At 49.8% G+C, this 18,729-nt stretch overlaps 1 protein-coding gene across 6 annotated transcripts in view; it reads left to right on the top strand.

Annotated features, from left to right (window-relative positions):
- Positions 1-18,729, top strand: part of LOC119546128 (protein split ends) — a 59,323-nt gene that overhangs the window by 36,878 nt on the left and 3,716 nt on the right. For 3 of the 6 annotated variants that reach the window (XM_037852224.1, XM_037852226.1, XM_037852228.1), the window contains 4 exons: positions 2,922-4,258; positions 4,340-5,320; positions 5,381-6,225; positions 6,532-18,727. In XM_037852224.1, coding sequence (XP_037708152.1) covers positions 2,922-4,258; positions 4,340-5,320; positions 5,381-6,225; positions 6,532-18,727 — 15,359 coding nt within the window. Of the gene's footprint in view, positions 1-2,052; positions 2,510-2,921; positions 4,259-4,339; positions 5,321-5,380; positions 6,226-6,531; positions 18,728-18,729 lie in introns of those variants that run through there. The other 3 variants (XM_037852227.1, XM_037852225.1, XM_037852229.1) reach the window with 2 other exon arrangements.

Genomic DNA, 18,729 nt, shown 5'->3' with positions numbered 1-18,729 from the left:
CGCTGCCGGCCAAAAGCTGTGACCTGAGCAGAGAGCTGGAAGTTGCAGCACTCACCTCCACCCCTTCCCACCCATAGTACGTTTATATAATAGACACACATATATGGCAAACTGCTTCTGCTTACTGGCTGTTCTATATGACCATATTTTAAGTGCTGCTGCTTAAAGCTCTTAATGCGGCTTTAAAAAACTTCGTTCTGCCAGCCTCAGAGGGCTTGGGATCAGGCTAGGATGGCTTCAATTCATCAGCCTGGGCATTACGTGGGGGCCGGAAATGTGAGTTGGCTTGGGAAATTTACGATTGCTGATTACAGTGTTTCTCTGCAGGCTTCTATAAGGCTGAGATAACAATAGGGTTTTGGATAACAGTTTTTCTGAGACAAAATTAATTATAAATCATTGATTTTTTACGATTAAAGACATCCTTGTACATAGCCTGTTTTTGAAATTATTAAGATTTTAATAAAGTGGCAAAATCAACATTATCACACCTCTCAAAATCAACCAACTAATGTTCAACTAATAGCTTCGCCTGAAATGCTATTTTCATAGTTAGTTTTTTAAAACTATTTCGAAAACAAAAAATTGGAATTGGATTCAATAAAAGTCGAATTGGGGGACTGTGACAGAAAAATAGTTTAATGTTCTTTCTCAGAACTCCTTGATAAATGCTGTCACATAAGTCGGGTGAGTTTGAGAACCCTCTATATATAATTACAAATGCTGCTGCTTCCACTGTTATTACAGATGCCAACAGTTTCTTATGACATCCCCGAACCCAGTTTCGAAAAAGGGGCAGAGTGGGCGAGGCTCCTTATCTGCAAAACAGATTAGCACACAGACGCCGTCGACCACGTTCGATCCGGTAGACGATCTCGTATTTCAATTTGCTCGTGTCCCTGAGGCTGTACACTTATTATCTGTGCCATTGATCGCGTTCGTAAGCCCTAATTCTAAATCGATCTAGGAAAAACCCCCTCCGATATGCACACTGCATATGTGTCCTTCAGCTCCTATTTTCTAGAAATTCGAAGTATTTTTATTATTGACATTTTCCAACGCGCTTTGCGTACTGAAAATGCAAAATTCATTCATTAGTTGTCTTTGATTTTAGGCGTTTTCAGTTGTATTTTCTTGGGAATTTATATTTTTTTTAAAAAACATTTCGATTTTGTTTGCTTAAATACGCCTCAACAATGGACGCATAAGTAAAACAACAAAATTTAGCAAAGGTCACGTCTGGTTCTGTTTATTCATTTTTCAGGACGCGAAGACAAATGCTAAACTGAACCAACCCTCTATACAAAAGTCGTTCTATGGAATGAGTTTTGCCTTTTCTGCCTAAATTTATCTGGGGGTTGGTTTCTGCGTCTTTAATGGCATTGTGAAACTCAGGTAGAAGAATCGCTTCATTCTACCTGGTTTTCCGTCTCTTTCGCACTAGCAGATTAAAAGTTGCTTTGGCCCATAAGTGGAGTTATAATCATAGTTATAATTTTCATCAAACAGTCGTACTGGAAGTGTTAGAGAATAAACAATTTATTCTTAGTTTTTTTTTTTTTTGTAATTTTAGGTGTGTAAAAATCGAAATTAATGGCTTGTAAATATTAGATATTTAATTTATATATTTCAGAGAGCTAATACCAATTTTACTAAATTTAATATCTGGATTCATAGTGTGACTCCTGTTACAAATGTTCGTTTGTAGCAATAAAATAAACTACCTAATATTTTATTTTTATTTAATTTAAATAAAGATAAATAGTAGCAGAGCCACTACTCAGGCTAGTGTGATTATACCATCCGACACAAAGAGGAATTTTAGTCCTGGAAAAACAAAGTGTTGAATTCGACACGAAATCTACATGACTGCGTTACGGTGCTACGTTACGGTTTCGTCTGTTTACGTTACGTGCCCCGCTTACGTTGCGTGAGTACCAGACTGTCTGGTCTGGCAGCACTACACGCGAATATCGGCACAAAACGAAATCGCGGTGGCCAGCGAACAACGAGCAGAAGCAGACGAGAATTATTAAAAAGAGCGAATTTCGACAACCAAGAACGTAAAGCAACTTTAAGCCGTGCAAAAGTGAAGGAATTATACCAATTTCAACAAAACAGAACCGGTTTGGGTTTAAAATATAGCAACAAAAGCGCTCTCCCGGTCCCGGCTTTTTCTGAGTCTGTATTGGTGCCCCTTCGCGGCGGTGTGCGTGTGTCGAGTTATTTGTTTGTGCGTGTGTGTTGCCGCGTAAACAGTCGCACGTCGGTTTATTTGGCGCCCGTTTATTTATTTGGCCGGGTGAAATTTTTCTTCAAGTGCTGATCCACCTTAGTGCCTATAAATCGGGAGCGGTAGCTACAAAAAGCCATAAGTTCGGTTGAACTATTCCCGATGATAGGCCCAAGTGGTGGGGCGCCCGTTCCTGGGGCTGTGAAATTAATCCGCGATTACCTTACTTCGACAACGATTTTCCCAGTGAAAACCGAGAAATAATATTATGCGGAGGTGGGTTTATATTTTGGAAAAGTGTTTAGCACAAAGGGCCTGACTTCATAAATATCGGTCATTTCAATATCCCCCATAACAAGCTAAACAAAATTGTTCATATAACTGCGACATTCAATCATGGTAACCCTAACGCAAAAAGAGAAATACATATGTATGTATGTACATGTGCTCATACATACATATGTCGGTATATGTATTTGTACCCTATAAGTGTCCTATTTGAAGAAGAAATAATGGTCTATGACAAAAATAAGTATGGTAACAGTAACATAAATACATACAACTTTAATATGTATACATATAAGCTACGCTAACTTGAGTTCTAGTATATACAAGATATAGTTAATGAAATAAAGCAACTGATCACTTTCCTAACTTGAATCTTAAAATGTATTGTCTCTTGTTTTAGGTCTACAGAGGAACCACCGACAAACAGCTTTGAAAGGAACTACTACGACCGCACCAGCAGCCGCTTAGTCAGTCAATATCAGACGAGCAACTCCGCCTCCTTGGCCAATTCAAACTCAATCTCCAGTCCCTCATCCGTGAGCGCCTCCGCGTCAGTGTCCGCATCGGCGGCAGGAGGATCCACCGAGAGATCGCGCAACCGAGATCGCCTGTACAGGAATGGTTCTGCCAGCGGTCACAGCGGCGGCATCAACAGCAGCGGCAACAGCAGCAACACGACGACGACGACAGCAGCCTGCACAGCTGGAGCTGGAGGATCTGGAACGGGGGGAGCTGGAGGTTTGGTAGGATCAGGAGCTGGAGGAGTGCCGCAGGCGCTAGGCGACAGGAGCAGCAGCCACAATATCCACCAGAACCAGCAGAGCGCGCGGGTGGCACCACCACAGTCATGGTACGAAGCCGCCGCTGCTGCAACGACGGCCCAATTAAAAAGTCCTGGTGGCAGTGGCAATGCCGGCGCCTCAGCAGCCGGTGGCTTCACAATGAGCAGCTCACCCATCAACCATCAACAGCACCAGCACCCACATCTTCAGAATCCTCAACACCCGCACTACAGCAGCAGCACAGCGGCAGGAGCCGTAGGATCCTGTCCATCTCCCGCCCAAGGACAGTTACAGATCCAATCGCAGACCACGGCCGTGCATCGGAGCGTGGCTTATGCGGGGAGTGCTGCGGATGACTCGCCAACCACCGCCACCTCGCGCAAGATGCACCTTAACAGCAGCAAACTCAATAAGCTACATAAGGGGGCAGGAGCAGCGGGCAGCGGAGGAGCACGCTCTGGTTCGGAATCGCCTGGAGGAGCTGGAGGAGCTACTCCATTGACGACGACAAGTACAATCACAAACAATAGTTTTAGTAGTAATAGTTTAAATAATACAATAACCACGGCAACTCCAACGATGCCCACGATAGTATCTGGAGCTGCAGGATCAGTAGGACTAGGATCTGGATCAGCAGCGGGAGCAGCTTCCAATCCCGGTTCCGGCTTAGCCAGCGGTGACATTTTAAATGTGGCCGCTGCTTTGGCCGCCGCTGTGGACAATGTAATGCCAGTGCACGCGATCCGGACGCGACACCACCTGCACGGACGCAGCACCACCTCCTCCAGTCGCTCGCACTCGCGCTCGCCGAGCAGCTACAGCAGTTCGCATAGCTCCTCATCCTCATCGCACTCCTCGTCCCACTCGCACGCGTCCAGTCCCGTCCAGTCCACGGGCAATTGTGCGATGGCAGAGGGGCGCGGCGGGCGTACCCTCCAGTCCGTCGCCGTAACCAGTGAGTATTTTAATCCCGATACCAATAAAAATATCAGACATGGGATTCCTATTAATTTAATACTTTACTTTACCGTTGCAGGCAACTCTTCAAATCCCAGTGGCAATGCTGGCAACGCCAGTAGCGCAGGTGGCGGCGGAGGCTGTGGCTCTAGTTCATCTTCAAGCAGTAGCTCTAGTTCCAGCGGATCCTCCTCCTGTCTGACGGCCAATCCCGTGGTGCATTCCGAAGACAACCGGCCGCTGGCGATACGTGTCCGCAACCTGCCCGCCCGTTCCTCGGACACATCCCTCAAGGATGGTCTGTTCCATGAGTACAAAAAACACGGCAAGGTCACGTGGGTCAAGGTGGTGGGCCAAAACTCGGAGCGCTATGCTTTGGTTTGCTTTAAGAAGCCAGATGACGTCGAAAAAGCGTTGGAGGTGTCACATGATAAACACTTTTTCGGTTGCAAGATCGAGGTGGAACCGTACCAGGGCTACGATGTCGAGGACAACGAGTTCCGCCCCTATGAAGCCGAGCTCGATGAGTACCATCCCAAGTCCACGAGAACGCTCTTTATCGGGAACCTCGAGAAGGACATCACCGCCGGCGAGCTGCGAGGCCACTTCGAGGGCTTCGGTGAGATCATCGAGATCGACATCAAGAAGCAGGGCCTAAATGCCTACGCGTTCTGTCAGTATTCGGACATTGTCTCCGTGGTGAAGGCAATGCGCAAAATGGATGGCGAGCACTTGGGCAGTAACCGGATTAAACTGGGCTTTGGAAAATCAATGCCCACCAACTGCGTTTGGATCGATGGTGTCGGCGAGAAGGTGTCCGAGTCGTTTCTTCAGTCACAGTTCACGCGATTTGGGACAGTGACCAAAGTCAGCATCGATCGGAACAAGCAGTTGGCCTTGGTTCTGTACGACCAGGTTCAAAATGCCCAAGCCGCCGTGAAAGACATGCGCGGGACGATCATGCGGGGCAGAAAGCTGCAGGTGGATTTTGCATCGAGAGAGTGTCAGGACGCCTTTTATGACAAGCAGGAGAAGCCACAACAGCAGCAACAGGGTTCCAGTAAGCTTAAACCGAAATTTCCATTATCATGATAACGTAATGTAATGTAAACTATTCTAGGTTCTATCTCGCGCTTTAGTCGCTATGAGTCAACTGCCTCCTCATCGCAATCCCGATCACGCGCGTCTTCCTTTAGCCGCCATCAGAACAACTCAAACGACGGATGCTCGCCCGGCAACACGCCAGGAGGAGCTAGCAGTGGAAACGCCAGTGGGAGCAGTACAATTAACCAAAGCACCAACAGCATCGTCACTTCAAACATCGGTACCACTGCCTCCAGTGTAATGCCAGCTCCTAGTTTGGCGTCTGCTACAGTAAGCAGTACTGGCAACTCCTCCGGAACGATGCCTGCAGCCGCATCCATGCCCTCGGCGGCAAGCACTTCCTCTAGTTTGATGCCCATGTCTCCGGCTGCTTTGGCGCAAAGGCATCGAATGGCTCGAAATGCGCGTCAAACCGTTGACTGTGACTTCAACGATGTGGGTCGCCTTCGGTTTCGCAACTCTGAGGAGGTTGCTGGAGGCTTAGGAAATTCTACGCAGTTTGAGGAAGTCCGCTCCGTTTCTCCAGTACTCGCTCGTCAAAGTACAGCTGTAAATTGTTTGTCTGGAACTGCTGGAGCTGTTGGAGAATCAATCGAAGGGACGATAAATAGTAGCCAAAGTGGTGGTGGAGGAACTGCACCGACGGGACTAGAAGGCTTCACAGGATCTGGCAGCAACAGTCTTAGCCGGAGACGTTGCGGTAAGACACCCAAAGACTTGCACACCGTGCACAATCAACGTTTCCATTTGGCAGAACAACTCGAGGAATGCCCGTCCAGCGGTGATGAGGGTGTGGTCAGTCCGCGAAAGCGAATAAAAATGGATTACCACCATCACCAACATCATTCCAATGCTAGTGGGGTGAGTAAACTTTTTAATTAAGACTAAACTAGTCCCAAATTTCCAAACATTCAATTGATACACATTTATAAAGTAAAAAAGAGACTATCACACGCTGCTAATACCAATATGTGTTAGATCAAAATATTACGTTTTAAAAATGTTTTCCAAACCGTTATGAATTTTGTATTGTATTTTTAATACCATTTTCGTGGTGCGATCGGCCCTAAACGAATACTATGAAAGAACCAAAAACCTAAATAGATTCAACAGCCCTTGTTTTATTACATAAAAACTAATTCATGTTGTGAACAACTTTTCTTTTAGCTGGAGTCCGCTGGAGAACTCAGCAGCATCAACAAACCCAGCCCTCTTTCCTTGTCCAACTGTGATGTGATACACGATCCTCTTAACCGCAAAAGCGAAATACGCAGGGTGTCCGAAACCCCGAGTGGTTCCCCCAGCATGAAGTTTCCCGGTCATCTGCCGTCGGCGCCCCCATCCATGATGGTCAGCTGTCGGCGCCCGTCCATTGATGTGGGAGCATTGTCGGCGCTCTCTAGTTCCTCGGCTTTCCGCCATGGAATCGTTGGAGCCAGCAGCATGGACCAGCAGCACATGTTAAACGCTTCGTTGGCTGCGAAGCGGAGACGAGTGACCAACACCATGCAGCAGCCAAGCTCATCCTCAACCAGCAATAATTCTGGTGGATCTGGCTTAGGCGGGATAAGTAGTCTAACGCCGGCGGATGACTACCATCATCATGTCTCGAGAGGCAGGGGCCATCAGCTACATTCCCATCACTCACACGAGGCCAGCGGTGGAGAAAGTGCGGATGGGTCTCGTCCTGGAACACCGCTGTGCGATGAGCGACCTGAAGTCCTGCCCACAGAGCCACGCCGCCTGCCTCCGCCCAGAGAAAGAGCGCGAGAGAGAGTCCGGGATGTGATGTGGCTTCCCCTGCCAAAGTTCGGTGTGCTCTTTTTCCAACAACAGCAATCCAGAGGCAGTGGATGCGGAGCGGGAAGCAGCTACCTACAACCGCAACTGGGGGCAGGGTCGTCCGGAGGTTTAGGAGGCTTAAGCGCTTCTTCCTCCTCGGCATGCTCCCTCAACAACTCTAGTCTAAACGCCAGTCAGGGAATGGGCTCCTGTTCTGGATCCGCATTCCTGCCCAGTCCCTCTTCACGATATTGGCGATCGTCCTCGCACCACCACCATCAGCATAATCACCAGCAGCAGTCGCAGCAATTGCACGGATCCACATCTTCCAACTCTGGTTTGATGGCCAGTCCGGCACGCCCACGCTCACTTAGTTCCAACTCCAGCGATTCTGACGTACCTGGTCAAAATGCTGGCGGAAGTCCATCGTTGGATGAACGACTTCGCAACTTTGAGGAGAACTACGAGAGATGGTCTGGAGGAAGCAGCAGAGAACATGTTTCAAGTCATACCCCCTCTAGTGCCACGCCATCCTGGCAGCTCTCCGTGCACATGAATTTGGGGAGCGGCCTAAATTCGCATCAAACTAGTTCGGGGTCCGGAAATAGCAACAGTTCAAGTGGTACAGTATCCAGCTCCACCAGCAATTCTCGGCACAAGTTTCTGGACATTGACGAGCTGCAACCCTCGGACATTGTGAAATCCGTACTAGCCAAAAAAAGCATTTTCGATGACGATTTCCAACGCCTGAATAAAAACCAGTGGTACGACCCAGCCAGCTCCGATTTCGCTTTGGGTTCCAGCTCCAATATTATGGTGGGATCTTCATTGGGATCTAGTGTTTCCCGACATCCTGGAGGCGCTTGCAGTGGGAACACCTCACCTGCCTTGCCCAATCTCGCGGCAACCAAAACCACTCCTATTATAGGAAACTGTGGCGTGGGGCTGGGCAACTCGACAAGTAGCAAATCGGCTGGATTGCTTCAAAGGCTTAGTAGTCTGTCACCCATGAACTCTCCTCAAGCTTCGATGTCACCTTACAACAGCCCATCACCCTCACCTTCGGTGGGAGGAGCTACCTCCGCTAACCATGGACAGCTTACCAAACCTACAGCACCGGGAGCAGCAAGTGGAGGACTCAGTGGAGGAACTATCGCCGCCTCATCCTCTCCAGCTACGAATTCGGGACCCACTAAAGGACTCCAGTATCCGTTTCCAAGTCACCCGCCATTGCCAAACACAGCTGCACCACCGCCGGCTGTGCAGCCAGCGCCACCACCTCCTCCAGAAATGGCAAAACAGTCTAGATCGGTTGGACAGACATCAGGAAGCAATCTGACCAAGAGTTTGAGCGTGCCAGATGCTCCTCAACAATCTCCAACAAGAATTCAGCTTCAGAAATCTGCCTCAGTGCCAGGGAGTACTAACGTGGGCACCACCAACAGCTCATCCTCAGGATCAGCAGCCGGGTCTACGGGTACATCTGCATCTACTTCATTATCATCGTCCAACGGTAACAGTTCCTCAACCACAACAGCGACACATGTACAAAAGCCACCACAACCGACCTTTAGCGAAGAGGAGCAGTCGAAAAAGAGTGGTAACTCGTCATCCCAATCCTCAAATTCCAGCTCGAAGAAGGTCAGCAGCAGCCACGACAAATCTCACAGCAAGCACAACAATCGATCGGAAAGCGACAAGAAGAACAAAAAGTCTGACAAAAGTTCATCGTCACATTCGTCCTCCGACAAGCGAAAGAACTCTGCCACTTCCCAGTCCTCCAAATCAGCTACTCCTCGCATCGAAGACGACTCCAGTGAACCCGATGAGTCCGCAGAGAAATCCGAAAAAGATCAGCGCCACGAGAGGGAGAAAAAGGAGCGTCAAGAAAAGGAGAAGCGAGAGAAGGATCTGCGTAAGCAGCACGAGCGAGAGGAGAAGGAGCGAAAGGCTCTGCAGGAGGATAGAGAGAAAGACGATCGAAAGGCTAAGGAGGAGAAAGAAAAGGAAAGGGAGCGGGAGAAAAGGGCCCAAGATGATCGGGAAAAAAAGGAAAGAGAAGAGCGAGAGCTTAGAGAGAAGGAGCAGCGTGAAAAGGAACAAAAGGAAAAGGAAATCCGAGAAAAGGAGCTGCGCGAAAAGGAGCAAAGGGAGAAGGAGTTGCGAGAAAAAGATCAAAGAGAAAAGGAGCTTCGAGAGAAGGAGCAGAGGGAAAAGGAGCTTCACCGCGAAAAGGATCAAAGGGACAGAGAGCAGCGAGAAAAGGAACAATCACGCCGCTCCATGGACTCGGAGCAAGAAGCTCGATTGGGCCGGATGCGTGAACTCTCTTCGTATCACAAGAGCAAAGCGGATGCCACCGTCGAGGCTAGCAGCTTCTACTCCCACAACAATATCCCTACCTCAACAGCCCCAATCGACTGTCACCACAACAAAGAAAACGCAGCGGATGCCATTACTCCCAATACTCCGAGTGCTTCGCCATCAACCCCTTCAGAAAACGCATCCAAGGACCGTTCTCGAAAGTTGTCTAGGAATTCGCCAGTGCGCTTGCATAAGCGACGACTTAGCTCACAAGAAAGCAACCACAGTGCCGGAGTATGTGGAGGATCCAGTCAACAGAATCACCATGAAGATTATGTAAAGCGCATAAGAATGGAAAACTCACAGAATACATCGGCTCACAACAGTAATCAAAAGTTGAACGACCGCCGGGACTCCAAGGAGCACAAGAGCAGTAGTTCCAAGGAAGAGAAAACTAGTAGCTCTCACATCTCAAAGTCCCATGGTAGTGGAGGAAGTTCCTCATCATCTTCAAAGCATCAACGCCGGGATAAACATCACCAGAAGAGCAGTGTCAGCTCCATAGAAACGAACCCCTCTATTGAAATGATGGTGGATCCTTCTCCCCAGACCAAGCCACAGTTAAATACGAGTGAGGAGGAGCAGCATTCTCAACCCAAAAGAGAGAAGGAAAGGGAGCACTCCAGTAGTCACCATCATGGCAGTAGTTCATCCTCCAGGCATAAAAGCAAAAGAGAGCATCATCACCATCGTGAGAAAAAGAGGCATTCGGTGGCGGAATCCACAAACACAGATGAAGAACATACACCACAGCAGCATAATCCTCACAGGAGAATATCAGCTGCAGGAAGTGGATCCGCTGGAGAACTCAGCTCAGCTGCCACTAATACCTCGAGTGGAAAACCCCATCATCACCACCATAGAAGAAGTGTGGAACGAAAGTCGTCGAGGGGGTCTGACGAAGGCCATATCTCTTCGTCGAAATCGCTTCGCGTTAAACTGATGATGTTAAGCTCCGCAGATTCTGACGACACTGATGATGCTTCCAAGAAGCACTCCATTTTCGACATTCCGGACGATTGTCCAAATGTCTCAATGTACGACAAAGTAAAAGCCAGGAGCTGTAAGAATATGCAACGTCAGGCGGAGGAAAAGAAGATCAAGGCGAAATTCTCGCAGCTGAAGCAGTCTCGTGCCAAAAAGAAGCGCTCTACTAGCTATGACGGGGACTCGGACACTGAGTTCGAGGATCGTCATCATCGGAATAGTGGTAGCAGCAGTTTCCATGGTCGTTATCCTGGACTGTCTAGCAGCGATGATGATGACGATGAGGAGTGTCATCAACGGCGAATTTCGTCTGATTCGGATGCAGAGCCTGGTGATCAGGATCCACAGGATGCAAGCTCCCTACCTGGTAACAGGTTGCGTCAGATGCAGCAGAACCTAAGGAGACTTTGCGATGGTGACGATAGCTCTGAGGATGAGATTAGAAGGAATGTGATGAAGCACAGTCATCTGGGAAAGAGAAACTCGCACTCCACCCGGATTGCATCCGATTCAGAGTCACAATCCCTGCCGGCTCCTGATTTGGCGATCAAGCAAGAACAACCAGCGGCTCCCGTCCAGGAAATCAAGCGAGAGCAGCTCTCTGACAGCGAACCGAAATTTAAATCACGTCATGATTCCAACTCCTCCATAGAGGAGCGCAAGCTGAAGACGGAAAGAGAGATTAAGAAAGAGATTGGAGATTTCTACAATTCAGCTGCTTACACATACTCTGATTCTGGAAAGACCAAAGATTACTCTCCAGAAACTCGAAAGAAGCACAAGAAGAGCAAGAGGCGCCTGAAGTCCTCTTCGACAGCGGAGACTTCGGCTCCTCCAACTCCTCTGCTGGTGACTCCATCGACACCCTCCATCTTTGATGTCCATTCCTCCACAGAGTGCAAAACCAAGTTCGATAGTTTTGATGACCTTAAAACTGAGAGTGCCTCGCTTCCAGTAGAGATTTCAGCCAGTGAGAGGAGGAAGCACAAAGAGAGAAAGGAAAAGAAACGCGAAAAGCTGAGGAACATGACGGAGACCAGTAGCGGTACCATTGTAACCAATTCACCCATCACAAATGATACAGGAACAGAAAAATTATCGAAAGAAGAGCGCCATCGTCTCAAGAAGTCCAAGAAATCGAAAAGCCTGGATACCTCCTCCACGAAATTATACAGTTCAGGAGTAGTCCGACCTAATGCTTCTCCTATGCCTGCCACACCCACTTCGGCTCCCGTGATAACCCAACCTTCAAAGAGAGGAGACGATAAAATGGAGTTTATCTTTGGCATAATTTCTGATGAGGAAGAGACCCAGTTTCCAGAACAAATAGAAAGCAATAAGGACGTTATAGCCAGTTGTGGGTCTACTACTGGTCCAATTGTTTCCGCTGCGTTGCAAACCTACAAACAGGAACCTTCCACGCCTACCAGCAAAAAGGAAGCACCTAATCAATTGCCAGTGCAGGAGGATGAGCAACAACAGGACAGAAGTCGACAGACGGGAAGCAGCAGCTCATCCCATGCGGATAGGGAGAGACATCGAAAGGAGAAGCGCGAGAAGAAGCGGCGCGAGAAATCTCAGCGAGAACAGCAAAGTCAAGCACAACAGCAATCCTCCAAGGCTGAGACCAAAGTGGATGATGATAACAGCGTGGATATGGATGAAGCAGGGAGGGCTCTAGAGGCTCAACTGATGATTGACTTTGACAGCAAGCCGATTCCAGAGGAAGCCACTCCTTCAACAGCCGCTTCTTACAGATCCGATATGGCAGATGTGTTCCGATTCTCCGACAACGAAGACAACCACTCAGTGGAGATGATTAAACAGGGCGCCAAACCGGAGCAGCTTGAGCAGCATAAGAGCAAGGACAAAAAGAAGAAGAAAAAACGATCCAAAGAGGATAAGCAGGAGAAGATGCTGCAACAACACCGCAGGGACTCCCTGCCAAGTGTGGCTCCCACTTCATCCGCTCCTCCTACTCCTGGAAAGCTGACTGTAAACGTTCAAGCTGCCACCAAGCATGCAGAAGAACATTTTGATGCTAAGCCTGTTTCATCGCCACCCCTGTGCAAACCATCTCCAAGTTTGCCATGTCTAATAGGCGATGATGACGATGATCTACTGCTTACCCCGAAGGTAAAACCTACGACGCCCACGAGCCGTGGAAGCGAAAGCCTTACTCCTTCGCGCGAGAAACCTCGTCTAATTAGCCCTATACCCAAAACTCCAACCATAGCCAACAGTTCCCTGTTGTCCACTCAGTCTGCAGAGACTCCTGTGAGCAGTGGAACTGGAGTGACTTCCTCATCTGCTTTGGCCACCACGCCCACATCTTCAACAGCAGCGGGAGCCAGTGCAGCAGTAGCTGCAGCGGCAGGAGTGGAAAGTTCGCCCACCAGTGCCTCTGCTCAAAGCAAGAAAAAGGATATCTTCATACCTGGTTTCGATGGTCAGCTGGATGATATGATTAGCGAATCAGCCGTTCAATCAATTTCAGCAGAGTTTAATTCATCGTCCTTACTCGATAACATGGCAGATGAGCCGAAAATTCCGGTGGCATCGCCTCCAGGTGCGTCTAAACCTTTGGATAAGCTAGAGGATAGCAAGTCCCGTGTGACCATCTCGCAGGAGGAGACGGAGAGCGCCGTATCCGCCCTATTGGGTGAAAGTTTTGGAACCTCCTCTACGGCGGATTATTCACTGGATGGCATGGATGAAATGAACTCAGTAAGTGAAATAGAAACTCCCGCTCTTGTGGTAGCAGAACCCGATGAAGAAGCAGCTTTGGCCGCGAAGGCCATCGAGACAGCTGGGGAGCCTGCAGCTATCCTGGAGGAACCAGAAATTGAGCCCGAGCCAGAACCTGAACCAGACCCCGAGCCTGATCCAGAGCCCGAATCTGAATTGGAACCTGTCGCTGAAGTCGGGGATCCCGATGAACTCAATAAAGCGGTGCAAAGTTTAAGGCACGAGGATATGTTGGACATCAAGGCTGATACTCCGCAATCAGAGAGAGATCTGCAGATTGATACGGACACAGAGGAAAATCCTGACGAAGCCGATAGCAGTGGACCTAGTCTAAAGATTGATGAAACTGTCCAGAGCTCCTCGTCGCCGGAGAAGTCCATCAGCCATTCTTCTGTTAGGGAAACGCCAAAGCCTCTGGAGGAGTCTAAGCTCAAGCCTAGCAAAGATACCGCAGTGCAACCTTCTGTGATTACCAAGTTGCCAACTTCGGAGCCGCAAAAGACGGCACCTGCAACTGGAACAGGCTTAGCCTCTTCCCCTGCTAAGATTGAACCGCCAACCATCAGTAAACTCCAACAGCCTTTGGTGCAGCCTGTGCAGACTGTCTTGCCTGCCCCACACGTAGCAGGAAGCGGAGTGAATCCAACACCCGTTGTCAATTTGGATCTGTCCAATGTGATGAGCAATTGCCCTAACTCCAGCACGGCGTCTACAACACCTTCAGCTTCTGCGTCAATCTCATTCGGAAGTCCAACTCCAAGTCAGAATAGTATGCCACAAGCTTCGACTCCCAAGCAGGCTCCGCTAACACCACACCAAACACTGCGAGCGCAATCCCTGATTATGCAACCGCCAACAATATCCATACCAGAACCGACTCCCCACTTTGTGGTGCCCACAATGGTACTATCTCCACACCAGCAACAGCAGCCTCATCACTCCCAGCAACCTGGAACTTACATGGTTGGCATTCGGGCTCCTTCTCCACACAGTCCGCTCCTTTCACCAGGGCGTGCTGGATCCCAAAACCGCCTAGTGGGTCAGTTGAGTCCTGTTGGGCGACCTTTAGTAAACCAACCGGCACCTCAGCAACAGGCTCAGCAGCAACATACGCTGATAACCAGCCCGCAGGGTAGCAACATAAGCCCATTAGCAAGTCCCACAACGCGAGTGATGGCCGCCAACAATTCGCCTACAGCCAACAAAGCCAACAGTTACCAGCCAAGAGGCCAACAACAGCAGGTTTCACAGCAGCCTTCACAACAACCTTCGCCCAAATCTGTGATAGAGGTGCAGAATTCAACGCAGCCAATGGCAATTCCCCTGCAAAAAATGCCAGCGTTGCCAGTGCCTCATCATCCGACGATCATTAGCAAGGTGGTCACAGTGCAGCCACAACAGGCCACTCAATCACAGGTGGCCAGTTCACCACCTTTGGGCAGCCTGCCGCCTCACAAGAACCTCCATGTCAATGCCCAGCAGCAACACCACCAGACCCAGCAGCAGCAGCATTCGCCGCAAATGATGGCCAAGATGACGGCGCAACATCAGCAACAAATGCAACAGTTTATGCATCAGCAGATGGTCCAGCGACAACAACAGCAGCACATGCAACAGCAACAACTTCATGGTCAGGCGCAACAGTTGACGCCAGCTCAGCAACACCAAATGCAGCAACAGCATCAGGCTCAGCAACACCATCATGCGCAACAGCAACAGCATCAGGCTCAGCAGCACCATCAAGCACAGCAGCAACATCAGGCCCAACACCAACACCAAAACCAGCAACAGTTGAACCAACAACATCATGCTCAACAGCAACATCAGGCCCAGAAACAGCTTCAAGTTCAGCCACAGTTTAACCAACCTCAGACTCAGCAGCAAGCCCAGGCCCAACAGCAGCATCAAGCTCAGCAGCAGTTAAACCAACAACATCAGGCTCAACAACAGCAGCTGCAGCAAATACAGAAGCTACAACAACAGATCCATGGCGCCCAGCAACAGCAACAATCTCCTCAGGGAACTGGCCACTTGGGAGCCCCTTCATCGATGTTTGCATCACAACAACATCATACGCAGCTTCCACCACGAGGTGTCCCTCAGCAGCAACATCCGCAACAATTGCCGCACAGTCCACCTTGCAAACCAAATACTTTGGTTCCAGTCCCTCAAGTGCAAGTGTCCCAGGCTGCAGCAATATTAACCAAAGTTGGACCCCAAGCACAGACACACCAACCGCAGCCACCACACCAACCGCCAGTACACCATCATCAGAAACAACTGTCTTCACCTGGAGGAAGTCTTCCTCTTCAATCGCCACACAACGTAATCCAGAATACACCGAAGATGATTGTCCAACAACACATTGTACCCCCACCAAACCAAGTTGCACCACAACCTAATATAGCGAATGCCATACAGTATCCTCCTAGCCAGAGCAAGGAGAATCCAGCTCCTGGCCATGTGGAACCATCACCGGCTATGACAACTCTGAAGACATCGGAAAGTGTCTCAGTAATTCGCACACCTACTCCAACCACCAGTTCGGCAGTGATCTCACCAAAAACTGGGGCCTCCCTGCTAACTGAAGAAAATCTGATCAAAATCTCGCAGCCGAAGCAGGATGAGCTAATCGAGCAGGATTCCAAGGAAGTAGACAGCGATTACTGGTCAGCTAAGGAGGTGAATATTGACAGTGTGATAAAGAAACTAGACACTCCATTGACTAGTAAAGATGAGAAACGGCCAGTCGAGATGCAGACAATTGCACCGGCTCCAATTCCAAATCCGCAGCCAGTGGACCATGCAGTAGTTGAAGAGACTCATCTCCCAACTCCTTCCGCGAGTGTGAACAGCTCCAACGATCATGACACGGAGGATGAAACGGAGACAAGACAACTGCCGCCAGCAAAGTCAGTCATACCCACTGTTGGTAGACCACCGGGAAGGGGAGGCAGCGCCAAGCGAGGTCGCCAACCGAGGGGAGCCAAAAAGGTGGGAGGCTTCCCGCTAAATGCAGCAACAGCACGAATACCCGATTTGGGGTTGGTATTACAACCAGGTGACAATGGAGTGCAAACCAGACTGAGGAAACCTGCTACAGCTCCTGTGACCAGAGGCAGGAAAGGACGTCCTCCAAGGAATCTGCTATTGCAGCAGCAGCAACAGCTTGATCTACAGCGAAAGGCAATGGAAATGGTCGGAGTTAACACACCTGCAGTTGCACCGCCAGCAGTTCCTGTTCCTCCAAGTCCTGTGCTCACAGCTGCAGAGAAGAAGGCCAGAAATCAAGCCATGACTCAATCGCAAGCCCAGCATCAAGTCACAAGTCAAATGGGGTCTAGTCAGGATATCTACGAATTCCATGAAGACGCTGGTGAAGAACCAAAGGGCAAGGCTAATTCTGCTGTTGCGCCACCTGTAGAAGATCAGCGACCACGGCTCATTCTCACCATCAATAAAACCCAACCCTCGATTAAGAATAGCAATGAAGTTGAGCAACCTTTGCAACAACAACAGCAGCTACCTGACGTTGCATCGCAAATTGATCCAATAGCAGGAGACAACTCCGAGTCTAGTAATACACGCAAATCACGTCGTCTACAGGAAAAGGAGGATCGTAGCACAGTAGACGACATCATCGAAGATGTCGTGCGGAATACCAACACACCAACTGGTGCAGGACAACAGTTACCAAAAGGCGCCCAAACTCCACCACGACGTTCTGGCAGAAATGCGCAAACCAAGAAGACGGATGCAGTACATCCCGCCAACGCAGTGGGTCGCCCCAGACGTTCAAAGGACAGGAAGACCATTGGTGAACCGCCAGCAAGCTTGATGGAGGAGGCAATCGCGCCCAATCCAACTGCTGCCGCTCCTACATCCAGTCTCTTGCCGCCACCTGAAGCAGTTAATGTCCAACCTCATATGCCGCAGTTGGATAGTAAAGAAGTGGAACCAGTACAAGTTGTGGCACCGATTCCTACTTTAACTCCTGTGGCCGTATCTGTTCCCGTTTCCGTTCCAGCGCCCGCTCCCGCGCCAGTAATGGTTCCTCCCAAGCCCACAATGCCTCAACATCCCAAGAAGAAGGCTATTGCGGCGGCTGAGATTGAATCGTATCAGGCCATTAACTCATCCATCCCCAGCGGGGGGTTGCCAATGCATCAGACTGCCGCTCCTGCTACTCAAAAGATCACTGGTGGGGCAGCGGATGCGGTCAGCAAGGCTCTGGTTGACCCCGTCACTGGAGTTATAACCGCAGGAATGCCTCAGGGCAAAGAGGGCAATCTTCCAGCTGCCACCGCTGCAGCTCCTGCCAACAGCAGCAATGAAGCTGGCCCACCGCCTCATCTCTCTCAGCAGCAACAGCAACATCCACAGCAAGCACCACAGCAACAAGCAAATTTACAGATCAGTAGCACTGTGATTGCTTCTGGTGCACCACCACCAATTACGGCCTTGGGAAAATCAGTGCAACTTGAGTCCGCAGCAGCGGCGGCCTTGCTCAACAAACCTGTGAGTGTTCTGGTAAAAGGAAACCCCACCCCACAGGTGATTCAGCAGCAGCAGCAGCAACTATCTCAGATAGTGGGTCCGCCAAAGCAACCCATTATAATGCAGCAAAATCCCCTTCCCTCTGTGCTGCAACATGCCCAGCACAGCAACGTGCGGGCACCTCAACCACTAAAGGCACACGTGCTGAACAGGGAAAAGAATCTCCAGCAGCAATTGACGCCCACAAAGTCACCAGTAGTTCAGTCCCAGCAGCAGCAGCCACATTCCGCTCACTTGATGCTTACAGATACCGCTGTAAATCAACAACAATTGCAGCCCCAGATCATTGCACGTCACCTGCAGCATCAACATCTTGTGGTCAACGTGCCGCCACCGACAGCACACTCGCCGCATTCGCCAAGGATTGCCGGTCAGCAGCAACAGTTGGGACCGGGAACTACCGTCAGTCCCCAGCAGCAACAGCCACAAACGTTGGTGATCAAGCAAACGGCTTCGGCTGCGACACCACAGATATTGCATGTGGTCAGTTCAAAGGCTTCAGTGGTGACGCAGCCTCAACAGCAGCAGCCGTTACCCCCTTCGTCTGTAGGAGCTCATATGCAGCTGGGCAAGCCCAACTATGGCTACGCACCCGCTGTTTTACCACCCACTTCATCGGCATCCGTTCAACAGCAGCATCTGTATAAGCAAACCAATCAGCAGAAGGGAACTCAGATGCAACTGCCCATTCACAGCATGATATTGCCAACCCACCCTGGAATGCTGCAGCAGAAACTGCCAGCACATCTGCAGCCACAGCAGCATCAGTTGAATCCTTCGCCGCCGCCTGGAAAGCCAAACCCCATAGTGCACGGCCTGCAGGCTGGACAGATCATGCCTGGAAGTGTGGGAAGTCCACCACCGGTATCAGCTGCAGTTTTAAAATCCGCTCAGCCGCAGGTGAACTCCTCTGTCGGACCAGTTGGT

Source organism: Drosophila subpulchrella, chromosome 2L (genome assembly GCF_014743375.2).
Source record: "Drosophila subpulchrella strain 33 F10 #4 breed RU33 chromosome 2L, RU_Dsub_v1.1 Primary Assembly, whole genome shotgun sequence".
Classification (NCBI taxonomy): Eukaryota; Metazoa; Arthropoda; class Insecta; order Diptera; family Drosophilidae; genus Drosophila; species Drosophila subpulchrella.
This window is presented reverse-complemented; position numbering and strand designations above follow the sequence as displayed.